Here is a 26,958-nt window from a genome sequence, read left to right as displayed (position 1 = left end):
AGTTTAACTTGAGTCTATCAGCTTTTCTAAGGTAGTGTTACAGCATATTTTTTTCTTTTTCTTTTGTTTCTTCTTTGTCATTGGATGACAACTCGGACTCATTGAAAGACCCATAACTCCACATATATGTCTAGAAAGTTACCAAACTGTATGTTGAAAATCCACTGAACAATAAATCTCGTTTGCTGATGACACCACTTTGCTTGGGCTCTTTATCAACAAGAGTGACATGTCAGCTTATAGCTTTGCATCATGATGTGAAAATCACAATGTGGCCCTGAACATTAAACAAACTAAGGACATAATAAATCACTTCTGCAAACCAGGATTATCTATTCTTACTCCACTCTGTGTTGGGAGCCGGGCCGTGGAGAGTTGCAGACTAAGTTTCTGTATGACTGTGACAGAGCACTTGTCCTGGGGCATCTACATTGCCACAGCAGTTCGAAACAGCATCCCTTTCATCTGATGAACTGATATCCCTCAGCAGTTCAACATTTTGCCATTGCCAGTGCTTTGACCTACAGTTCCCTTGTATGGATCTCTAGATATACTCAGGCTGAACAGCAAACACACCCAGAGGGCAAAGAACACAGCAAGGAATTATTGTTACAGGCCTCTTTGAAATAAACACCATCAACATCCTACTGTATATATCACATGCACAACATCTTGTGTGATCAGCATCACCTTGCATCTGGCAGATAAAGATAGCTCTATGTACAAACCACCAGACTGGTCCAGCCTCTATCCTCAGGTGAGGCTTCTCTGCCGCCACTTGTCATCACACACCCCACTCCACCATTTCTATAGCTGTGAAATACACTGCTCAAAAAAAATAAAGGGAACACTTAAACACAATGTGACTCCAAGTCAACCACACTTCTGTGAAATCGAACAGTCCACTTAGGAAGCAACACTGATTGACAATCAATTTCACATGCTGTTGTGCAAATGGAAAAGACAACAGGTGGAAATTATAGGCAATTGGCAAGACACCTAATAAAGGAGTGATGCTGCAGGTGGTGACCACAAACCACTTCTCAGTTCTGATGCTTTCTGGCTGATGTTTTGGTCACTTTTGAATGCTGGCGGTGCTTTCACTCTAGTGGTAGCATGAGACAGGGTTTACAACTCACAAGTGGCTCAGGCAGTGCAGCTCATCCAGGATGGCACATCAATACGAGCTGTGGTAAGAAGGTCTGCTGTGTCTGTCAGCATAGTGTCCAGAGCATGGAGGCACTACCAGGAGACAGGCCAGTACATCAGGAGACGTGAAGGAGGCCGTGGGAGGGCAACAATCCAGCAGCAGGAGGAACAGGAGGAGCCCTGCCAAATGAGCTCCAGCAGGCCACAAATGTGCATGTGTCTGCTCAAACAGTCAGAAACAGACTCCATGAGGGCCGACGTCCACAGGTGAGGGTTGTGCTTACAGTCCAACACCATGCAGGACGTTTGGCATTTGCCAGAGAACACCAAGATTGGCAAATTCACCACGGGCAACCTGTGCTCTTCACAGATGAAAGCAGGTTCACACTGAGTCTGGAGACGCCGTGGAGAACGTTCTGCTGCCTGCAACATCCTCCAGCATGACCAGTTTGGCAGTGGGTCAGTAATGGTGTGGAGGGGGGGGGGGCATTTCTTTGGAGGGCCACACAGCCCTCCATGTGTTTGCCAGAGGTAGCCTGACTGCCATTAGGTACCGAGATGAGATCCTCAGACCCCTTGTGGGACCATATGCTGGTGCGGTTGGCCCTGGGTTCCTCCTAATGCAAGACAATGCTAGACCTCATGTGGCTGGAGTGTGTCAGCAGTTCCTGCAACATGAAGGCATTGATGTTATGGACTGGCCCGCCCGTTCCCCAGACCTGAATCTAATTGAGCACATCTGGGACATCATGTCTCGCTCCATCCACCAACGCCAAGTTGCACCACAGACTGTCCAGGAGTTGGCAGATACTTTAGTCCAGGTCTGGGAGGAGATCCCTCAGGAGAACATCCACCACCTCATCAGGAGCATGCCCAGGTGTTGTAGGGAGGTCATACAGGCACACAGAGGCCACACACACTACTGAGCCTCATTTTGACTTGTTTAAAGGACATTACATCAAAGTTGGATCAGCCTGTAGTGTTTTAACACTGTGCATGCAACGGTTATTACAATTTTGTGTTAATACGACACAGCATATATATATTTTATGTCTGGTTCAAAACTTTTGCACTTTAAAATCGCTTTTTTTTTTTTTTTGTCAGTGTAACATGGGGTGGCTGGGGTGTGTTTAAATAAATTAAAGAAAATAAAAACAGGTAAAAGAGGGTCCTCCCGGCCACCTTGGTTCTTTTAAAAATCAGGGGGAGCAGAGTCAACCACACGAAGTCTCAAAAACCAGTTTAATAAAAAGATAAATAAAAAAAAAAAAAAAGGTTAAAAAGTTAAAATAATAAAACTCCAGTCCTCTAAAATGTCCTTTAAAATGGCCACCGTGCGGCTTGGGGTGGCCCTCCTCTCTGCAGCGACGGATCCCGTCTTCTCAGCCTTCCTTCGGCAACATCACGTCCAGGACCTGCAGAGAGGAGCATACGTGGCAGTCTACATTGCTTAGGAGGGAAACCCTCCTGCCTGGCCCTGCAGCCAGCCTCTCCCTCTGGACCCTAAACTAAGCCATTTTTACTCACGCTTGGTCCTGGGCCAGGACTGAGTAGCTGCGCCTTAGGGTCCAGACCGGCTGCTGCACTTCAGGCTCCACCTTGCCATCACCAAGCCGCGGTGGGACCAGTCGTCACTGGCCCCTCAGCAGTCTCGTCGTTGTCGTCCATTTTCAGGAGCTCTGCCCCTTCCTTGTCCTGCTCCTCTCCTTCTCTTTCTGTTTTCCCTCTCTCTGTCTCTCTTCTGCCACACCTGTTGCTCTTTTAAAGTGTCTGCCCAGCCATTCACAGGTGTTCCCACTTAACAATTAGTTGTTATGCGACAGGCCTCCAGGGGGGATTAGTAGTGCAAGCAACAAGTTAAAAACACATGCAATAAAACTATTTCAATTTAAAAACCACACTTTGACCCAGTCACATCAGTATTAAAATGTTCAGTATATATTATAGTTATGTTCTTTTGAAGAGCTGAGAAACTCCTCTCGCTGCCATGCAGTGGCTTACATCTTCAATTCTCAAAAGGACTAAGCAGATTGGTGTATTGTCAAATAATCTATTTTATAATTCGCTGCAACTTGTCAGTGACCAACTAGGCTTTCCGTTAAAGACTACAGGATGTTATCTCTGAGACATCAGTGTTTAAACTTGTTTTCAGTGGAATTTGTCTTTTAAATAAAAGGGTGAACAGCCAACTTCAGTCGTTTTTATCCGTCTGCATCCTGCTGTCCTCACTGGTGCCATGACATAGTGAGACTCAGGCTACACAAACTGATAAAAAGCAAATTAAAACCTAATTATGGATTGCAGTTTACCAGAATATAGTTTCTCAGGTGAATAGCCCTGTAACCATTAAATCTTCTTATGGCTTTGTAACTATTTAAGTCTATATTGTACTCAAGTTAAACATGAAGGCATCATCTATCTATCTACCTACCTATCTATCTATCTATCTATCTATACACACACACACACACGCACACACACACACACACACACACACACACACATATATATATATATATATATATATATATATATATATATATATATACATGTGTGTGTGTGTGTGTGATTAATTTTAGTTATTACTGGACTTCAATGACTCATTACCATGCCGTAGGATAACTGTACTATTAAAAACACATTACAAGTTATTTTTGTTTATTTTGTTTTATAGCAGTCATTTGCTTAAGTTTAGTTATGATGTTCTGAACATAATAATCACATTTAGTCAACAATTTAAAAAAAAAACTGCAGCAGTGTTAAGTTTCAGATGCATCTTATTGAGAAGGAAAGCCTTCACAATGACTTTAATCAGCACAAATCTGCTGATGTTATAGTAATGCGTGGTAACTACCAGCCTCACATGGAACACAATGATAAGAGGTTTATTCCACACAAATGTTCATGAAGCTGACAGACATGCCATATGGCCGCTTGTATTGTCCATTTTACACTCAAACTTACAGACAAAACCCACTCAAAGCTGCACACTCGGAGTTGGATGGAGTCATTGTTCATTGTATTCAGTGGTTTTAACTGTTCCAGATAAAGCTCCATTCTCAACAGGCACTGACGCAGCACATCCACTACACAGATCTGTAAACGCTGCCTTTCACAAGTGCTTTTACCTGTATGTTCCCCAAATATACCACTGAGCATTGATGAGATGGATCTTTGCTGGCCTGAGGTCAGTCTCCTAGCGATTGTCTCACTGAAGGTAAGAGGCAGCAGTGTGTGTTGCTGCTATGGCTGAAAGTTTCTGTCACACATTTTTTAAGTTAATGAAAGAATCTTGTTAAATTCTGTTTTACTTACAGAGCAATACTCGTCTCCGACATGAAGGTTGCATGGCTGCTGCTTCTTGTGGGGATGTGTGTGTTGAGCATCACATCTTCCATGAAAATCTGTGCTTTCAATGTTCAGAGCTTTGGGGAATCAAAGGCAAACAACAGGAGGGTCATGGAGATTATCCTAAAGGTACTGTGATGTGTATTTTCAACAGCCACCAGGGCAACGGGCACACAAACCTAGAGAACTGATGGGTCTATTTAATTTGATCTTTTTGGTCCCCAGATTCTCTCTCGGTGTGACTTGTGTCTCATCCAGGAGGTTCGAGACTCTAAAGGAGAAGTAATACAAGCTTTGGTAAAGGATCTTAACAGGTAAAAGGTTTTATGGATTTGAAGATACAAGGAAAGTGGAAAAAATAGCTGTCACATGTGAACTGTGTGATTCATGATGTTATCACCAGATTTGACAAATCCAACTCCTATTCTTATGTGGAAAGTGAAAGGTTGGGGAAGAAAAGCTACAAGGAGCAGTATGTCTATATTTACAGGTAACCTGTGATGTATGTCAAACACAACCGTTTCTTTCAGTAGACATAATATCATTACTGGTTCATTCCCCCTTATATCACCTGCAGGAACAATGTTCTAAAGGTCAAGGATCATTACGAGCATCCTAAACTGGATGAGGATGGGAAGAATGAAACGGACGTTTTCTCCAGAGTGCCTTTTATCGTCCGCTTTCACTCCCCTACTACACGTAAGACGGAATTGTAAATTTGAGTTCTTGTTTCAGAGGTTGATGATTGCTAGCAAGAATGACTTCCTGCGACCCTGTGTAACAGTAGACATGACGAAAGTCTCTTTTTAAAAACATTTCTGTTTCCTTGTGTGTTTTGTGGAGGATGTGAAAAATTGGCCATTACTTTCAGCAGCTTGTGCAACATTCTTTCGTGGAAAATCAGCACCAGCAACTCCAGAGCTTTTCCCAGAACAGAACCAGCCTTTTTCAGTTTGTCCAGTTTCTTTAAGTCTCTGACTTAAAAAGGGTTTCAATCACAGACTGATCAAGTATCTATTTAATAAGACTTTAGATCTATAAAGACATCACATGTTCTGAGATGAATACTAGATGTGTTCAGTTCAATTAAAAAAAAAAACCTTTTTGTCCCAAGGAGCAAGTTAAGTAGTTGTGTCTTACAGCTGGTGAAGACTCAACTAGTTAGTGTAAGTTTTTTTTCCTTGAAATTGTCTCCCAACTTTAACTGTGGACACTTCTGAGGACATATATGTTGATTTATAAGTTGACTTATCAACTAAAAGAAGTAAATCAACCAGCATTCAGCCTGAAACCTGCTTGTGCAAACTTGGAAAACTTTGATTACTAAATAGATTAATCAAGTTTCCTCCATCATACTGCAAATGTGATTACATTAAATAAATAAACGCACACAGGAAGAATAATATTTTGGATAAAGTTTCAATTGAAGATATGTTCATTTTCAGAGGTGAAGGATTTTGTCCTGATTGGACAGCACACTTGTCCCAAAACCGCCATGAAGGAGATTGATGAACTGTATACTGTTGTCAAAGGAATTCACAAGAAGTGGAAAACTGATGTAGGTTAATTTCCACAATCAATATCTCTTTGTTTGTTTTGCTTTGTTTGCTTTTTGCCTGCCCCTCTGCCAGAGGTCTTCAGCATGAATTTACAGTTAGGTGTCTACTTTACTCGTGCCTTATGAGGAACTTCATGCTTTTGCTCTTACCTTTTTTCTTCCTCTCATTCACACCAGAATGTGATGATCTTAGGGGACTTGAATGCTGGCTGCAGCTACGTAACCATAAAGGGCTGGAGGGCTGTGCGCTTGAGGAATGATCCCAAATTCCACTGGCTAATTGGAGATGAGCAAGACACCACTGTGCGGGAGAAGACGCACTGTGCCTACGACAGGTTAGAGGCTACTGAGCACTGAATTGCGCAAGTGTAAAGTGTTTCTCCAACACACTTGGCACCTGTTGTGATAAATGGGTGTTTTTGTGTTTGTTTTTTCTGTTTAAAGAAAGATCAATCATATTAGAAGAGATTAAATCTCAGAAAGTATTTTTCCTTTATTAAATAGGATCATTGCGCATGGTCAGGACATTACTTCCAGCATTGTGCCAGGATCAGCTAAACCTTTCAACTTTAAAGAAAATTTCCATCTCACAGAGGCACAGGTAGGCCTGGAAAATGAACATCTGACCATACATTAGCTTAATATATATATATATATATATATATATATATATATATATATATATACATATATATATACATACATATATATGTATATATAAAATATAAATATATATATATATATATATATATATATATATATATATATATATATATATATATATATATATATATATATAAAAATATATATACATATATATATATATATATATATATATACATATATATATATATACATATATATATATAAATATATATACATATATATATATAAATATATATACATATATATATATATAAATATATATACATATATATATATATATAAATATATATACATATATATATATATAAATATATATACATATATATATATATAAATATATATACATATATATATATATAAATATATATACATATATATATATATAAATATATATATATATATATATATATATATATATATATATATATATATATATATATATATATATATATATATATATATAAAACATAATAATCTGTTTTTATTTTCACATTGATTCAGGCTCTGGAGGTGAGTGACCATTTTCCTGTAGAAGTCGACCTAAAACCCAACCACCGCTATCTCCTCCGCCATGAGCTATAGATGACAGCCGAACACCCCTCTGACCCTTTCTTTTTAACTGTAATTTTATTCAGTTTTAAAATAATAAACTAATCAAATGAGTTTTCCCTGACTGTTTAGGGTTTTGATTTAGTTTTTCTTGAGAATGACTAACTTCTCATCGAGGGGCATGTCACCCATCTCAGTCACACTGCTGACAAAAAGTTGTTTCAGCATGAAGGAACTTTGTGTTCAACTGCTGAAGCTTATAACTCGTATCTGAAACCAAAACCACATCAAAGCTGACATCATTTCATGAGTTCATAAAAGTGCGCTCCTGCAACAATAGAAAAACATAATACATTACTTTTTGTGATTACACTTTTTGGAGAAACAAGAGGAATTGTCGTTCACCTTCATCTTTTATGGTAGGTTTTCATCATATAAACAGTACCTGTCTTTGCTTGTGATTGAGTTGTAATGCTTAATTTATGCACAATCTGTCTGACAGGAAGCCACTTGCAGCAAAACCAGATGAGAGCTACTTCAAGCTCTCTTCCTTTTCTTTTTTTTCAGAGAGCAGTCTCTCTGTTGCAATGAATTCTTATTTGTCTTCTTTTAACGGCTAACTTGTTGATTTGTCTGATAGTAAAGATGGAAGGTTTTGCTGATCTTCTCACTGATGCATTTTCAGGTAAAAAAAAAAATTATATTGATTGTTTTATATTATATTATTGTTTTCTTATATTGATTATCTTTTGAATATCTTTTCATGAAATCTAATTTTTGTTTAATGGTGTTATTATAGAGCCTTCTGTTCCATCATTTCCTGATGGAGATTTGGACTTTGAGAATTTAAGTTTTGATGAGAAGAGTGGGGAAAACAAGACAGAAAACACAACAGAGGCAGATGGGTTGCTGCTTCAGGAAGCAACTGCTGAAACAGCCGCTTTGTTAGACAAGGCAGCAGAAGATTTACTATGCAAAGCTGAAAATGACAATGACGAGCAGAACAATGATGAAGGTGATGAGGAGGACTTTAAAGGGGTCAGTCTTATGAGTGAAATACCTGAAAATGATTACACAAGCTCAGATGGAGAATCTGAACAGGAAAATTCTGTCTCTGGAGAAGAAGAAGAAGAGTGTGTTGGGTCAGCAGAAGAAGCTGGGGATTTGTTGATGTCAGTTCACTCCAGCGATGAGTTCTACTGTGGTGATAAAGAGGACAGGGTCTTTACTGAGGAGCAACCAATGGCCCTGGAGGGTGCTGATAAGCTTCAAGATAGTAACAAGGTGGAAGGTGAAGCAGAATGTGATGAGGAGTTGGCCTATTTGGGAGGAATCCCTGAACGTGAGAATGACATGAAAGGTGCTGGGACTGAAGAGGACAAGCAAGACAGAGAAGAGGGCCCCTCTAATTCCAACTGTGAAAGCATAACAATCAAACAAAAGGACAGTGAAAATCCTTACAGGGAGGATCCTGCAAAAGACAGCTTGGAGTTCCCAAGCATACCTTTGCAAAATCTGCAAGATCTAATTGCAGAAGTTGATGGAGAGGAATATGAAGAGAAAATGACAGATTTCTCAGGGGAGGAGCACCAAGAAGCAGGTGAGTGCTTTGCAGAGTATCCCTCAGACTTGTCTTCTTTTGAAAATACAGAAGATGGAGGAAATAATCAAGAAAACAAGTCTGATGTCTCAATTTGTACGGAATTAAATGCAAGCCTGAAAAATGCTGCAACAGAAATTACATGGATGGACAATGCTGAGGACACAGACGATGAAAAGGAAAGCGGGTTCCTATACAGTAAAGAGTTAGAGGTGAATACTGATGAGATGACGAGCCTGGGTGTGGCAGCTGGAAAACAAGATGAGGGAAAATCGGAGTATTTGTTGGCTGTGAGGAGGTTGGATGAGGTAGAGGGGACAGGTGAGAGCAGCAGCTCCTGTGATGATGAAGAGCCAGTAATGATTACCAAGGGGAAACTCTTGGATAGTTTGCATGTGCAAGAGTTTGAACACTTCAAGCAGACGGAGGAAACTCAGCTGTACGATGGAGGCAGTGCTGCAGTTTCCACGTGGAACACCTCCGATGATCAACCCGTCACAAACAGCAGAGCTAATCCTTTAGATTTCATCAACTGGGATTTCAACGTGTTAAAAACAGACAGCCTTCTCTCTGAATACCTGCTAACTGCAGAAGACACAGAGAAAGAAGAGACACCTCCCTCAGATGTGAAACAGTGTCCTGCTGATGATGCCAACAGCTACTCTGAGGCGCAGACAGAAATGATCAGGCCCTCTAATCAGGGATCTCTCGACGACAGCTTCTTCTTCAACTCTGAACCCGAGCCCTTTGGAGTCTCTGAGCTGGGACAGCTAGGAGATGATGAGTGTGAAGAGGATAGGAACTGGGAACAAGAGCAAGAGAGAATCAAAGCATTCTACAGATTTTATGATGACAGTGATGAAGAAAATGAAAGAGAAGGTAAGAATAAAAAAGGCTGCTTAATCTGAAGCAGAAAAAGATCAGTCATGTCTTAAACTTGTTACATGTAATCAATGAAAGTCTTTTATAGCTTTTCAAATGTTTTTCTTTGTAGGGAGGCAGATAAAAGTTCAGTTTTGTGCTAACCCACTGTCTCAAGTCATCCACTATGAAACTGACAGGTAGGCCAAATTAAAACACCTTTACAACTGTTTATCTCTGTTTACTATGTAAAAATTTGGGATTAAATAAAATTTGACAGGAACAACCAAATCTATCTTGGTTTCTTGTTTTCTCAGTAGTGACACAGATTCACTCACCAGCTCCACAGACAAGGAGGAGGACCTGGGCTATGCAGGAGCACCTGACGTAAGAAAATTATTATTAGCATAAGGAAATATATGACGTTGTTGTGTGTCTGCGGCACAGCACAGACACGCACACAACACACAAATGTGCTGTTAAACTTCTTTTCCATTTCTACAGCCGCTGGAGGAGTCTGAAGACGACCTCCAAATAAGACCCACAGCTGATCCCCCAATAGTTCAGCTGCTAGAGAATATATCAGATCACAGCAACACACAAATCTGCAAAGAAACTCATAAGGTGTGCACTCACAAACTCTCTGACTGATCATTAAATCTGCTTATGGCTTCAAATACTTTACTTTCCCAACTCTTCTTCTCACAGTGTCTCAGCATGCTGAAGCTGATTATTAGGATGGTTGTGGTGTTGGTGATGGGACTGCTGATGATCTGGCTGACTACCGACCAGATGGACTGGCTCCGGCAGCACTTTTTGTTTTAGGGCTGTTGATGACTTTGATCATTAAATTTGGACTATATTTTCATGAGAAAGAAAGAAAGAAAGAAAGAAAGAAAGAAAGAAAGAAAGAAAGAAAGAAAGAAAGAAAGAAGAAAAGTAAATGCTGTGGCAAATAAAACTGATGTAAATATAAAAATATGTACTTTTACCTGTTTCATGTGTGTGTTTAATAAAGTTTTTCTGTTTAAAATTACACTTTATAAAATGTCTCATGTCCTCAGCATTGTACACTTGTTGTTTCCACTTGCCTTAAGGCAGGGGTGCCCAAAGTTGGTCCTTGAGGGCTGCTGCCCTGAAGGTTTTTGCTGTATCCTTGCTCCAACACACCTGGTATAGACTATATGAATTCAGCAACCAATGTAGTTCTGCTTGATGGCACATCAATTTGAATCAGGTGAATTGGAGTAGGGATACATGGAAAAGCTGAAGGATAGTGGGTCTTGAGGGCTGGAGCTGGACACCTCTGTCTTTAGGTCAACACATCTGAGAGGAAAATATCACACTTGTTTTATTCTTTTGTTTAATTCTTTTAGTTTTTCCAAAGATCTGATAATAATGTCTGCTTTTATAAGTTTTAAATATAAAACATGAAAACCAATAAGCTATTTGGAGTAGTTGCAGATTAAACTTGGCAAATGTTTATTTTAATTAGATAAAACAGTAAAATACTAATAATTGGTTATGTGTAACTAATCCAATGAGCACACAATTCAAACTGATGGATGTAATCAAACAAATAATGCTTGCAAAGGGAGCGTTGTTATAAATCCTTTAACTGTAAATAACGGCAGAGTGGATTTAATCCTTTTTAGGCTAATTTTTTTTTTTTTTTTTTTTAAATTTGCAGCTTTTTGTCTCAATGAAAATGAGCAGAGCGTCAGAGATAGGAAATGCTCATACATGCCTGATGGAGGTGCTGCTGTATTGCTTCAAAATATAAAGTACACGAAGAAGAGTCAATCGGAAATGATGTGATTCAAGTGGACATTCGCTTGTTTTAATACTCGGTCCGGTTAATAAGGGTGGGGTTAGATCTCTCCTGTTCACTGTATTAGCATTTGACTCCACAAATCAACATCAACACCACCTGCGATAGAAAACGAAGACTTGTCAGAGATCGGTGGGAGGAGTCAAATCTATTTTTTTTTCTTGACAACTAAAACGAAAGCTTAACAGAAACAGAAACACGTCAAACAAGCAGACGAGTTCAGTGAGGTAATTATGTCTTCGCTCAGTAACAAAACTGCGCAGGAAATCAGCGACTTGTTGGATGAATATGGGATAAAGCATGGACCTATTGTCGGTGAGTGACCCCTACTCAGCGCTTTACTTTGAGACGAAATGCGAGTCAACCTTCGTGCCAGCTATCTCAGGCCTCCAGCCTGTCTTTGAAGTTAATACATTTTATTAGTTTTGGTTTGTTTGTTTGTTTTTTAGTTAATAGTTTGCTGTCTGCCTATCGTGTTATACTCATGTCTGTGATGTTTATCAACCTAGACTCTACCAGAAGTCTGTATGAGAAAAAGCTGAAAGAAGCCATGGCCAAAGGGAAAAAAGCTCATCCATCACCTGATAAAACTTACTACAGAGAGGAAGGTAACTTATTATTCAGTGTACTGATGTTTTTCACGTATTGCTAAAACAAATCTGGATAAAACAAACTTACTTTAAAAAAAAAAACCTACAAGAACAGCAGAACTTAATTACTGTAAACATGTCTGCATTTGTGTTTGGTTATTAATTTTATTTTTCAACATTACCTACTGGTGTTAGTACGTTGTTTTAAGGCCTGACTGATCACCTGTGAATTGAAGTACAACTTCTCAATAAACACCTCAAAATGAGTAAATAAAAACATGTTTAGAGGATTTTGGCGCATTTTTGGGTGCTGCTTAAGTTCATAACTAGCTTTATATATATCAGTATTTGGTCATTTTAGGATTACTAATAAATTTATAAATAAAACATTTGGATAAGGTGAGTAACTTCAAACTGAATGGTAATTGAGTTTAGTGGATTTAAATAATGTACTGTCATTAGTTTCATTTGTGCAATTTATGAGAGCAAGTAGTTGTTGTTCAATAAAAGAGTCAGATATAGTGTTTGCCAGCAATGTCTTTAGCCACTTGTCGGGTTAGAGAAATGTAAACTTATTTTTCAGTGTAATGGGTGTGTTTTCTTTCAGAGGAAGAAGTCACCTATGTGTACAGGACACCAGTAAGTATCTTTTGCCACAGTCTATGGTTTGTGTCTGTGACTGTTTTGTGTCATAGACACAAAACTGTGACATTTTTTTGTTTCTTGAATTTGAATCCAGACAGAGCTGACAGAGTTTTTCATAGTTTTAATTTCCTGAAGATGAGTTTTATTTAAGCTACTGCAGCATCTTCTGTTAGAGGAGGTAAAATGAAATAGTATTTAGTAACGGTCACCCTCTGACAGTACAGTTTTAGTTCATAATAAAAGACATATCTAAAATGTGGCAGCACTGTGTTTTGGCTCATGTATAGTGCAAAGTCTCTTAAATTAGTATTTATGGTGTTTCTACTTGAAGACACGTTAGAGTGGAAGTTTTTGAAGGACAACAATAAAATTTCCTTTCTGTTTGAGCAAAATTGAAACTGACTGTAGAAATAAATGTATGCATCTTTTGCATTGTTGTTATTTGCATACTGTCCACTAGACACTACTGGTGGTGGTTATACCAGAGGTATACAGGCTGTAGACTAAGTGGCTAATTTCTGTATAGTTTCCTTGCCTTTTGTTGTATTTACCTGATCAAAAATGATGGGACTGAACGAGGGGAGCATACTTTTCAAGAACTTTAATCATAAATACAACTTAATTGTGGAAACACTTAAAGCTGCAGACTCATGTTGTCAATTTTAAATTTTCACATTATCAGTATTTTAAATATATATATATATATATATATATTTTTTTTTTTTTTTTTTTTTTTTTTTTTCTCTTTATCTCCAATCCAACTTCTTAGGTCAGAAGTGATGGTACTGGAGACAGGTATGTTTACTAAACCTTCATGGCTCAAACTGCCTTTCCCTCTGTTACCATCAGCAATATTAAATTGCCCAATTAGGGAGGTTTTTACAATGTAGAACAAGTAACTACTGTTTGTTTTGTTCATCTAGTGTGCCTTACATGAGGTCAAGACCAGATTGGGCTGAGAGGGAATATGAACACAAGTAAGATTTCATCATATGAACTGTTTTTTGTTTTGTTTTTTTCTATGAGTTATTGAATAGTATGCACAAAACTTCACGTGTTCTTCTCATGTCTTTCTCTAGGACTTCCTACTCAGGCTACTCCAAGTCCAACCCTGAAAAGAAAGGGAAGGATTTTGTTGATGAGTAAGTAGGTGTTTTTGAGGAAAGTCAGGTATTAAATTAAACTGTTAGAGTTCAGACTTGTAAAACTGGTTACACACAGATTTTCCTTCAGCAGACAACTTACAATGTAAATGTGACTTTTACTTATTGCATTTTATTTACATAGAAACTACAGTATAATGTTAATACAGCTAAAGATATCCACCATAGTATCTCAGATTACATTGAATTTTCAAAGACTAAGGCTGAGGGTCTACAACTCATAATTTTCATTTAAACAACAGCTTCAACATCTGCCTTGTACCCTTTCTCTTTCCTGAGTTTTCTCCATCAATTTCTGCTAATGTTTTCTTGGGTTTTTTTGTTGAATTCCCCATGGGGCACGATAAGAACAGCTGTTGATATCCAGTTACTGACTTGTGATGTGTTGCCATAAAGAGAAATACTGCTGCCTTGGGACAAGTAAAAGAAAAAAAAAAGTACAGTGCAGTTTCTGATCCTCTGGATGCTGCAGGACAATAACGGCTACATGATTGCACATGGTAAATGTTGGTGCAAAAAAAAAAAAATTCAGTAGCACTCAGTATTAAAGCTAGAAAGTGTTATTTCAACGGGGAGACTTCCAAGCCAATCTGTTTTGTGACATCATTTTGTCCCACTAGATGGGATACGAGTCCCTGTTATGTCTTGTGTGTTCTGGAGACAACGGAAGAATAAGAGGAAACTGTATATTTTGTTGTTTATGACTAACTTCACAAAAAGCCAAACAAAGAAATGAGTAGAATTCAGGAGAAAGCACAGTAATTATAGCAGTGGTCGAAGCTCATGGGAAACCAACATTACTGCCCCTCTCGTGAAATTCTACTAGCAAAAATTTGGACAATGTCACTTAAATCACTAAATGTATCTTAAAATGTACATTTTACCTAGTAGAACTTTTTGTATTTGTATTCTTTTATTATCTTATTAAGAATTAGTAGAACTTGATAGATATAAAACTCAGTCATTGTCTTTAAACAGGAAACAGTTTGAAGTCAAGTATTTTCATTAAATACAACTCCTATTTTTTTGAAGAAGCAAATGTTGGACTTTTCTCTTAACTAGATTAATCTGACACTTTGAACTATGACTCATTATTAAATATTGAAGTACTTAAATGCCCCCAAAAATATTGTTAAACAACTCCTGCGATTTCTTTTCAGGCCCTACATGTATGACACGCCGTCCACTTACAGAAACTCCTATATGAAAGCAACACCCATGAAATCTGGTCAAGATCCAAAGGAACAAAAGTCAGCTCGCCTCATCCCCCTGTGGGTTCAGATCGGGTTCTTCATAGGTGTGGCGGTCTTCCTCTACTTTGTTTTCTCCAATATGGAGACAAACGAATCTCTCAAAGTAATTGAATGATTTTGTTTTTCAGTTCTGAGAGTTTTTTTATTCTTCATTTTATACAGAGAAATGTATTTGTTATTTGATATGTTGCTGAAACAGTCATTTATGCAATATGTGTTTGTAACTGAGGTTTGCTTGCTTATGCTCGGCTTAAAAGATAAAGGTCTTTTTTTTTTTTTTTTTTTCCCTTCCCCCCCACTTGCGTCACTACAGCACCAATCCCAGATTCAAAAATGCCACTTCATAACACACTAAACTTTTTTTTTTTAATGTAAAGAGCAGTTTTCAGTCCATCCAGTGGCAACGTTATCTGTTGGACTAGTGCACAAAACCATCAATATACTGCAGTTCCACATCTGCTAATTTACCTGTGTTAATGCCTCAAACTGGTGGTAAAAGAACATATCTACTGTAAACTTCAACATCTTAATTATATAAATATCTTTTTTTTATTATTATTATTTTTAAAAAAAGACATACAAATCAAAGTTTTATCAGGGTTTGAATCCTTTTTGTCTGATTTTTTTTTTTCTACACTTGAGATGTATTAAACAGATTTGATGCTGTAAACAGCCAAACGTATGACCTAATGTAAAAACATGCAGTCAGTGTATAAATTCTTGTAATTTACAGCCGCCATGCTTCTGTTTTCATAAAAAATATCAATGTGCTTCAGGTTTTTAACAACTAGGTTGTTTTATTCCAGCACCAACTCAGAAATAACACAAGTTGTATTGTTTTTATTTTATGTTTGTTTTGTCTTTTAACAATTGAAAGATGGAACCTTTATTGGCATAATTCGTATATATTTCTGAATTTTTTAGATTTTTATTCCGGTTTCATAATTGAAATAAAAAGCTTCTTTAAGTAAAGATTTCAACTTTCAAGTCGTTTATTTAGGAACAAAAATATTCTTAACAGTGAAACAAGGGTACAAAAATAAATTAAATGTACTGTACATGTTAAAAAGTTATGTAGTTTGATCTAATGTTAAGTACCTTCTGTAGGAGCTTTAGATTGTCTAACCTCTTCGCTAAACTTGGTTAAAGCATTTTAGTCAACTAAAGCAACTACAGACATAAGTGCGTTGATGAACATACCTTTTGACAATGAAAGATGCATAGTGTTAACTTGAAATACAAAAACATCCACTAATCCTTTAAGGATCATTGTTCTGTGGGCAAGGGTAGAATTACCTAGTGTAGCCTTTTATTATTGTTGCCTATTAAGAAATACAAAACAGTGTTTTTCAACTGGGTTTCCACAGACCTGTAGCATGAAGCAAGTTCAGTAGTGATGTGGATCCACTAACCCTGACAATGGAGATTTCATGAAGCAGTAGGACAATGCTGTTAGTCAACCCATATCTTAAAAGTCTGGTTATGAGCACACAGACTTCATCTGCTGTAGTTTGATAAGCTGCACACACAAGTGCTGCAGGAGAGGACAGCAGGACATGTTATAGCTCAGCAATTGATGCTGGAAAAAAAGAATTCAAATTAAATTCAAATCTAGAGTCTGCAAGAAAAACTTCAAACTAAACTGTTTCTCTCTTACTCTACATATACATTAATTTATGATGTAATCTCATGATGAAGATGAGTGAATATCAAAGAGTCAGTCTGACTTATGGCAGGGTTGGAAATACACAATCATTGGACAAATGTCTTTATCTTTTAATTTGATAAGAAGCTGATTGGTAAGGAGGGGGTTTTGAACTGCTGGAATAAGCAGTGATTTATTATCTTTGGACCTAACCTGCAGCAGTAAAGGTTAGGTTTCCAGCAGAAGTAGCCACGTTGGTACAATTACGTCAGGAGTGAGCAGTGTCTCGTCTAAGTATCACAAAGAATAAATTTCTTGAAAATAAAAGTTCAGTCAAACCTGAATTTACCTCAATAAGCCATTAACCTTGCTTCATAGTACAGGCTGCTGTCATGTCACAGTTTCCCCAGCTTTTGGTACCAGTTTTCAACTCTGTGCATTGTAGATGATGGCAGTAGCCAGGTCTGGGTGAATACCAAGTATAGCTTTAAAAACTACTAACATAGCAGCAGAATGATATTCAACTGTTTTTCAGTCTGCTGTGAGCTTACAGCTTCCCATAATAAAAAAAAAAAAAAATACTACACAGCAAGTCAAGTTTAACATTTTCCAGCAGTCGCACTAGCCTGACGTCTGGTACGTCGGAGTATTACAGTGCTGTCTCAGGAAGGTCCATTGTAGTGCTGAGTTAGGTCTGTGTCTCATCCAGAGAATGTTAAAGTTTCCAGCAGCTGCTAACAGGAGGTGAACGGCCAACCCAGTAGTTTGGTTAATGTCTCCTCTTGTCTGGATGCCAAAAGGACACAGTTTGGGCGCTCGACTGTCTGCACAAGTGATTCAGCTTTAAAAGAAAAAAAAACACAAAATAGTCTCACTTACTCCTATTGCAAAGTGAAGACTATGGACACACACAATAAAATATAGACGAAAGTTAAATGCATTATCCTGAAATACTATTGCAATTTACAAGTTCAGCTGATCTAAAATTAAGTCATTTACAGTCATTTCAGTTTTCAGAAATGTTGGTATATAGTTGTCTTTTAATGTTCTTGCTTGCTCTGTGTGAGACTTTAGAGGGATAAAACCTCACATCAGCCATGATGGTACATGGGAGTTTCACCTTTTCTACCGCAACTAAAGCGGGTCAAAGCTAAATCACTTACAAAAAAATATGCACAGACATCATCATCATCACTGTCAAGTGTCACGTGGCGGCTTTTATTAATCCCAGGTTGAGAGAAACTGAGATCACCTGTGTGTACAACTCTGCTAACTCAAGTTGATTGTAATAACACATGCATCTTGGGGCATTTTCACACCTCTTGCATTAACATGCTTTTCTGAAAAGCACTTTGGGTGTCTTGACAAGCGTTGCATGAACAATATGGTCAATATCCATTATAATTGATCCATTTTAATAAGTTAAAATCGGTTACAGATGTGAACGTACTCAATGCATTTTGTGGATGCATCTAATTACTTAGAATATGCTCTGGAGCATAAATTGACCCATTATTGCTGTGGCATGATTGCAAATGTGTATTGTGTCGCATTTTAGCCACCCATACCTCCTGCTGCTATAAACATAAAACATTTGACAGGTTTGGGTCCCAGTGGTTTTCATAAGTCATTTTGCTTTGGAGCTACTGGGTCATAGGACTGACTAAAAAAAAGTGCTCTCAAGTCAAAGTGAAGATCACCTTTTCCCAGCGTCAGTGCAAGTACTTATCTCTAAAACCAAAAGGGAGGAGGCTTGCTAGTGCAAGGAGGTGTCACTTTAAAACAACCACGATCTGTTGCTGATTAGATAACACCATGCAGCAGAAAAACCTTTTCATGCATTTCACACTATGCTTGTTGTTTGTGACTCAAACAACTATGTCGGGTTTCTATGAACTATTTTATGGAGGTGGAGTTATATGCTGCTTGTGCAACTATGTCACGTTGAGGCATCCCATGTGTGTCTCCTGATATGCAGTTTACGAAGTGACTCCATCTATTTAGCATACTTCTTACTGCACAAATAAGTGCATGGTGCAGACTGTGTAGCCTGTGTATTTATTCACAGGTCATTCTATGTATGCACACCTAGTGTTGGGATTCATTCTGTGGCCATATGTCACATTATGTACTTAGAAATGTCCATATGTGATTGCTTCACCTGACTCGTGTTAAAATGTAGTCACTGTGATGCAAAGGGAAGTTAACTGAAGAGTATTATAACACATCAACATTATAGGCAAGAATTATAATCCTTACCCTTCCAGTATCTGTTGCATGCTCCCCAGTCATAGCTTGTTAATTGATAAGGCAACATATGTGTTGTCCACGCCTGTACAAACAAGAAAAGCATGGGTTACTCAGGATACACACAGGAGGTTCCTGAAAACACTCTCAAGGATTTAAGGCCTGTAATGAATGATTGAACTCACAGGTTCTTGTCTCTCGCTCCAGTTCTGAGGGCTTCTTCTCCTTGTTACACAGTACCTTGGCCACAATAATTATAGTGATGACAGCTACAACAAATGTCACCCCAGACACGAGCCAGCTGATCACTATCGGACTCAGAACTGGGTCGGGATCTGAGAACGAGAGGACAAAAGGTAAATCAGAAAAAAGGTAGTATGCTAAAACTTTTGAATGTTTGAATCATCTCTAAATAATTAACAAAACTCTCATATTAACACTTCTATAATCTCTGTAGTCAATACAACCACACCTCTTATGGCTATTGGCAGCGGCTGGCTTTCTCTGGACACAAAGGTACGCCCGCCCAGCTGGACCCGATACAGGCAGGAATAGTATCCCTCGTTGGAACTTTGAGCATTGGGAAAGGTGAAAGTAACAGACTGGGTGAGGGCAGGCAGTGACTGGCGCACTGTGCCATTAAAGCGGATTAGACGCAGTTGGAAAGAACCACCAGAGTACTGCTGCGGCGTGGAGCAGGTGATGTTAAAACTCTGCCCTTTGATGACAGAGCCGGCCGGCGCCTCGGAGGAAGTGTTATACCAGTGTTGGGGAGTCAACAGTTCCACTGTCAAACAAAAAAGATAAGATATGAAAAGTTGGGAACAAAAAAATTAAATAAAACAAGGCAATACCACCTTAAAACCGCATTTAACAGCATGTGCTGACACCAGATTTTTGCTTATTGATAACTGGTGGGAGTAGGACTAAGCAATAAACACACTTAAACCAACTGCTCATCAACCAAAATATTACTAGAGAAAAATAGTGGCAGTGTATGGGATGAATATGCTTAGGAGAAAGCAGTTATAACTCACCCACAGTGATGTTAATGGAATTGCTGGGTGGAGAGGTGAGCAGCCGAGAGGGGAAGCCACCCTTTATGCTATACTGGCAGCTGTAGCTGCCTTGGTGAAAAGTCTCTATATCAGACAGGGTGAGGTCAACTCCAATCTGGGCCTGGTCGGCCCTTTGTGTGACCAGAGGTGTGGAAACACCATGCTTGTACAGGTGGAAGTCGCTGAGGTGATGATGCAGCAGAATACTACAGCGAAAGCGAACGGACTCCCCGGGAGAGAACACAGTGTGAGGTGACAGCAAGGAGAGGCTTGGCATTAACAGAGTACCTGTGAGAGGACACGGGTTAATTGCAATGCGAGGTCAATCTGCTCAACCATATTCTTACATGGTCTTGTTGACTTTTACTACAATAACACACATACACACACACACACACATACATACAGACAGACAGACAGACAGACAGACAGACAGACAGATAGATAGATAGATAGATAGATAGATAGATAGATAGATAGATAGATAGATAGATAGATAGATAGATAGATAGATAGATAGATAGATAGATAGATAGATATACACAATATCCAGACCATATGTAGAGATAAGAGCTGATGTTTACAGGTCTGTGAAATAATAAAAAATATTTTGGCCAGAACCTTTTATGTGAAGAATACTGACATTTTCAGAAGTTTTTAATAAACCAGTAATACATTTTTATTACTGGTTTATTGCTGCTATGTCTTATTTACACTCAGAAATATGCATTTATAGAACTGGTTACTGACACAAAAAGTTAAATGGATCAATAAACTATCATTGACATTATCTGACATTGCTTCTACAGAGTCAAGCCTCACCTGAGCATTTCACGCCTGCGTCATTCTCATGGGTGCAGTGGGAGTTACTGTGCAGGACAACAGCGCAGCGTGTCAAACTGGACTCGTGTCCTGAACACTGGACGTGATGCAACGCAATCTTTCCCCTGCCTGGGCCGAACTCCGCACCATGAGAGGCAGATTCTGCTAAGCCACAGCCCAGCTCCAAGCACACCACATCAGCTTCACGGAAGTCCCAACCACGGTCACAAACGGTACCCCACTCTTCATGGCGGAGTACTTCAACTCTACCAGAACACTTGTTATCCCCATTCACGAGTCTGACCTCTCCACCTGTGGTTTAGAGAAAATCCACTTAGAAACAAGAGCTGCAGGGAAGGATGTAAATGAAGGTTTAAGTCAATCCCAGACTTACCAAGAGCAACTACTCCATCCCACAGATCACCTAACAGGCCTGTGAAGAAGGTCAGAAAGAAAAATAAAGAAACTGTGATCAGGAAAATACAGATTCATATTTAATAATTCTATTATTATCATTTATGCAATCAATAAAAATCATTATGAGTGTTCAGTTTAAATGAAAACTCATCAGGAAGAGCTGTGGAAATAAGTGCGTAAAACCTGTTCAGTATCTCAGATCTGACAGAGTAACCCAGTTAAAAGAGTTGGTCCAAATATGACCCATATCATCACTGTTTACTGTAACAACCCAAGTGATGATGACAATGTCCCCACACAGCTTTTGAACAGAAAGTTTCTTTTACTCATGCATATCCAGAAACATCTAATTAACTGCTGTGAAATTTGTTAATAAGGTTTCGCCATGGGCTGATGTCTTTGTGAGATCCTCCACAGCTTTCTACTAACAGAAGCAAGTCTCTACTCAGCACTACAGTAGCTCTCTATTGGACATCCTCAGTTCGAGTAAAATGATAAAAAATGATGCAAGGAACTGAAAACTGTTTACAGCATTATGACCACACTCACATGCAACCGTATCACTTCTCGAACAAACTCCAAATGTGGTTTAAAACTTATTTGAAAGGCAGTTTTTTTGTGTTCATTCAATGTTGATACAATCAAGATATGTCAAAGAGTTGAAAAGAGCCTCTGCATAGCTTGTATGGATGCAGTCTGAAGTTCTTATTCGGGGGTCACACAGAGACCACACAACAACCGCAATGAAGCTGAACTACATATACCCTGCAATTTAAGCATTTAATAAACTACAGGCTAGAAGAAAACCACAAACTTGATAACAAATATGCAGTGACACATATCACATTCTAATCAAATGGCTTATTAATCAGGTAAATCAGTGTCTGATACTAAAAAGAAAAAAAAAAGTTTTCAATGTAACACATAAAATGTTTTATTCATGTGACGTAAACATAGAAACCGATTTCAGCAGTTCAAACTCATTCTGGTTATCATGTTGCGTAATCACGTAGACAAAAGTGACCCAACATGCTCACCCAGCAGCGATATTAACCTAACTTACCTGTCAGAAGGACGAGGAGGAAAATCAGCATCGTTCCGTCAGCCATCCATCAGATGGACGGGGAAAGAGAGCTAATTGTCTCGGTGATGGTTTTGACAGCCAATGACAAACATGAGCTAGCTTTTGTGCTGCAAAGACTTGGCTAACTAGACCAACAAAAGACACGGCGGAGGGGAGGAGCTAATGGTTGACCAACAGTAACTATCAGGGCGCGGTTGTACGTCAGGTAGGCTTTTCTTCGGACAGCTCGGGTAGATGCTGTGACCGTGGAATAATTCCTGCGTCGGGATCAAGTGAGGCGGTATCTGCTGAGTTATGGTAGCTGTCACTCAGCATGCTTCCCCACGACAAGCCGGGTTGCTCTACATACTGTAGGCATAACGCTGAAGTTAGCTTCCGATTAGGAGCTTCCGGGTCGTTATATGTGTAACGGATGATTCCACTGAATCTGGATAACATTAGACCAGCTCCTCAAAAACTACAATACTCAGATTCTTCAGGTCTACACTAAAATATTTTACAGCGTGCAGATGGATTAAAGGACAGTTTCTTATTAGTGATTTTTTTTTTATTTTATTTTTTTTTTTTGTCTATTTAGGCCAATTGTATGATGTTTGTGTTATCTAGACTTAAGGTCCTAAACAATAACTATGATACTAAGAATCTATATATATATATATATATATATATATATATATATATATATATATATATATATATATATATATATATATATATATATATATATATATAGATAGATAGATAGATAGATAGATAGATAGATAGATAGATATATCAAGATATGAAGAGTATTTTTAAGTATTTTAGTTTTTGATCAGGAACTGGATCATTTTGGTCTAGTTCAGGGACCACCAACTCCGATCTTTTGGGGCTGCCTGCAGGTTTTAGTGTTTCCCTGGGACAAGACACATGACCCAAATCAATAACTCATTAAAAGGCAGGTGCAGAAGATGACAATAGGTTGGGGAACTTTTTCTTTTGAATCCAGAATATTTTTCCAGGGAAGCACTAAAACTTGCTGGATGGCAGCCCTCGAGGACAGGAGTTGGTGACCCCTAGTGTAGGTTCTAATAAAAATGAGTGGAATTGCCCTCCACACATATTACGAATCGGAAACGACGAGTCGGAAGCTAACTTCAGCGTCGTCGGTCTGACGTACTCACGTCAGAGATTTCCTCCTCGTGTTCCGGTGCTGAGTCCTTCTCCCTGCAGCAGACAGAGGTCACCACAAGCCGCAGCCTGTTTCTGGAGGCTTGCCATGCTGGAATGAGGCACAGATATTAGTTCAAGAGTCCACGTAGTCTCTATAACTTTTAAAATCATAGCCCAGTCTAGCTTTTTCTAATAAATTCTAAGAATAGAAAATTACATCTCTTTAGATGTAAATAGGGTTATTAGAACACCCCGAGGTCCTGGTGATCATTGGTTATATAACAAAGTCATTACAAACAACATTTAACCATTTTATTTGCTTTTTGCAATTGCTGGACTGTTCTTTTCATATTGTTTATGTAGTTAATAGATAACTTTATCTGTGAACTCAATTTGTAGACTTTTTATTGCCACAGTTCCATTAGTCCTGTCCTATCAATTCTCAACTGTGTAGCGCCATCAAAATACATTTTCCACCTCTTTTTTATTTAGATTTCATTCCATAGTTAAATTTAACTTTATTTTTGTGTTTCTTACAACAGCAAAATTCAAGTCTTTTTGACATATACTAAAGTTTTGCAATGATTAACATGCCATCTATATTTAAAGAAAAAATTTGAAAGATTTGTTTTTTAGTTGAAACATAGATGTTTTTACATCAGCAACTCCTACTAAGTTTGGTGGTTAAAATCTTTAAGTTTTAACCACCACACACTGAAAGGGAAAAAAATGGTAATTAAGCACTGTTAGTTAATTCCTCAGTTAATTTCATTGGTCTGGTAATCCAGCAGTCTGTCCTAATATTTGTATCAGCCCCAATTAAAGTCAGTGAGATCAAATATAGTTTCGTAGTAGGAAAAGAACATGGGTGATTTTGGCTTTTTGTCACATTATCCATCATCCCACCAGGAAGTTGCTGTCAGAAAATGGGCATACTGTGGTCATTAGATGGACCGACATGGTGAGGAACAATATTTGGGTAAGCTGTGGTATTTAAATTGTGCTCAACTGATACTAAGGGACCCATAGTGTCCCAAAAAATAGCCCCCTCCCCAATCTGTAGCAACATGAACCTTTTATTCGAGTGAGGATGAATCCATGCTTTCAAGTCAGTTCCACAAAATTCTCTTTTTGAATTTTGCAGCTGAATTTAAGACTTTCAGACCAGGCAGCAATATTCATATCTTAAGAGTCTTCGTCTTAAGCACACACACAATTTATTTATTTATATATATATATATATGTATATATACATACATATATGTATTATATACATATAACACAGTTAAAAAAAAATAAAGGGAACACTAAAGTAACACATTGTAGATCTGAATGAGTGAAATAGTTTTATTAAATACTTTGTTCTTTCCATAGTTGAATGTGCTGAAAACAAAAATGATCAATGAAAATCAAATGTATCAACCCATGGAGGTCTAGATTTGGAGTTACACTCAAAATGAAAGTGGAAAACACACTACAGGCTGATCCAACATTGATGTAATGTCCTTTAAACAAGTCAAAATGAGGCTCAGTAGTGTGTGTGGCCTCTGTGTGCCTGTATGACCTCCCTACAACACCTGGGCATGCTCCTGATGAGGCGGTGGATGTTCTCCTGAGGGATCTCCTCCCAGACCTGGACTAAAGTATCCGCCAACTCCTGGACAGTCTGTGGTGCAACTTGGCGTTGGTGGATGGAGCGAGACATGATGTCCCAGATGTGCTCAATTAGATTCAGGTCTGGGGAACAGGCGGGCCAGTCCATAACATCAATGCCTTCATGTTGCAGGAACTGCTGACACACTCCAGCCACATGAGCTCTAGCATTGTCTTGCATTAGGAGGAACCCAGGGCCAACCACACCAGCATATGGTCCCACAAGCGGTCTGAGGATCTCATCTCGGTACCTAATGGCAGTCAGGCTATCTCTGGCGAGCAAATGGAGGGTTGTGTGGCCCTCCAAAGAAATGCCACCCCACACCATTACTGACCCACTGCCAAACTGGTCATGCTGGAGGATGTTGCAGGCAGCAGAACGTTCTCCACGGCGTCTCCAGACTCTGTCACGTCTGTCACATGTGCTCAGTGTGAACCTGCTTTCATCTGTGAAGAGCACAGGTTGCCAGTGGTGAATTTGCCAATCTTTGTGTTCTCTGGCAAATGCCAAACGTCCTGCATGGTGTTGGACTGTAAGCACAACCCCCACCTGTGGACGTCGGCCCTCATACCACCCTCATGGAGTCTGTTTGACTGTTTAGGCAGACACATGCACATTTGGCCTGCTGGAGCTCATTTTGCAGGGCTCTGGCAGTGCTCCTCCTGTTCCTCCTTGCACAAAGAAGGAGGTAGCGGTCCTGCTGCTGGGTTGTTGCCCTCCCACGGCCTCCTCCATGTCTCCTGATGTACTGGCCTGTCTCCTGGTAGCGCCTCCATGCTCTGGACACTACGCTGGCAGACACACCTCGCATTGATGTGCCATCCTGGATGGGCTGCACTACCTGAGCCACTTGTGTGAGTTGTAAACCCTGTCTCATGCTACCACTAGAGTGAAAGCACCACCAGCATTCAAAAATGACCAAAACATCAGCCAGAAAGCATCGGAACTGGAAAATTGGTTTGTGGTCACCACCTGCAGAACCACTCCTTTATTGGGTGTGTCTTGCTAATTGCCTATAATTTCCACCTGTTGTCTATTCCATTTGCACAACAGCATGTGGAATTGATTGTCAAGCACTTCCTAAGTGGACTGTTCAATTTCACAGAAGTGTGGTTGAGTTTCATTGTGTTGTTTAGGTGTTCCCTTTATTTTTTGAGCAGTGTGTGTGTGTGTGTATATATATATATAGATATATATATCTATATAATGTGTATATATATCATATATACACATTATATACATACAGTATATAATAAAAGGGTGACCTCAGAAAGTTTCATAATTTGGACATTTCATAGAGGAACCAACATTTTCACACCCTGTTTCACATGACGGCTCCTACTGAAGTCTTTTTTTGTTAAGGAGTTTCTTCTGACTAAATGTCAATGTGGTTGAATCAACCAAGAAAAGCAGGAAGAGTTCGTATCTGCTGAGTCATGTCTGAAAATCATTCCACACGCAGTGTTAAATACCTCGAAGATTTTTTCCATTTTCTTTTGAATTTCCTGTTTTAGATGACTGTCCGGTCATCTAATCTGCACCCCACTCTCTTGCTCTAGGACAGAAGTGAAGTCAAAGTCCCAAATACATTTTACTGTGTAGTGATGTAAACGTTGGTATAAAAGAATAAAGGAAATGTAAACTTTATCATTTCAGTCTCAACTGA

At 38.8% G+C, this 26,958-nt stretch overlaps 3 protein-coding genes across 3 annotated transcripts; 2 read left to right on the top strand and 1 right to left on the bottom strand.

Moving 5' to 3' along the window:
* Window positions 1-4,485: 4,485 nt before the first annotated feature.
* dnase1l1l (deoxyribonuclease I-like 1-like) lies at window positions 4,486-7,303 on the top strand (the record flags this gene model as incomplete). The annotated part of the gene is made up of 8 exons (XM_079238485.1): window positions 4,486-4,626; window positions 4,723-4,811; window positions 4,901-4,987; window positions 5,075-5,196; window positions 5,943-6,055; window positions 6,233-6,390; window positions 6,560-6,656; window positions 7,223-7,303. 8 exons carry the CDS (start codon window positions 4,486-4,488, stop codon window positions 7,301-7,303), a joined length of 888 nt encoding a protein of 295 aa, XP_079094611.1.
* A 4,434-nt stretch (window positions 7,304-11,737) lies between these two features.
* LOC306755168 (uncharacterized protein) lies at window positions 11,738-16,144 on the top strand. Its single transcript, XM_079239458.1, has 7 exons — window positions 11,738-11,877; window positions 12,072-12,170; window positions 12,760-12,791; window positions 13,567-13,592; window positions 13,721-13,774; window positions 13,877-13,939; window positions 15,121-16,144. Exons 1-7 carry the CDS (start codon window positions 11,796-11,798, stop codon window positions 15,326-15,328), a joined length of 564 nt encoding a protein of 187 aa, XP_079095584.1. The 5' UTR covers window positions 11,738-11,795; the 3' UTR covers window positions 15,329-16,144.
* Window positions 16,145-16,313: 169 nt separating this feature from the next.
* LOC306755426 (uncharacterized protein) lies at window positions 16,314-22,835 on the bottom strand. Its single transcript, XM_079239805.1, has 8 exons — window positions 22,466-22,835; window positions 21,380-21,418; window positions 20,986-21,297; window positions 20,143-20,451; window positions 19,578-19,892; window positions 19,291-19,440; window positions 19,118-19,190; window positions 16,314-17,699 (listed from the first exon to the last, which is right to left on the bottom strand). Exons 1-7 carry the CDS (start codon window positions 22,509-22,511, stop codon window positions 19,147-19,149), a joined length of 1,215 nt encoding a protein of 404 aa, XP_079095931.1. The 5' UTR covers window positions 22,512-22,835; the 3' UTR covers window positions 16,314-17,699; window positions 19,118-19,146.
* Window positions 22,836-26,958: the final 4,123 nt, after the last annotated feature.

Source organism: Telmatherina bonti (assembly GCF_933228915.1).
Source record: "Telmatherina bonti genome assembly, chromosome: 4".
Classification (NCBI taxonomy): Eukaryota; Metazoa; Chordata; class Actinopteri; order Atheriniformes; family Telmatherinidae; genus Telmatherina; species Telmatherina bonti.
The sequence above is the reverse complement of the archived record's forward strand: the minus strand, read 5'-3'. Positions and strand labels throughout refer to the sequence as shown.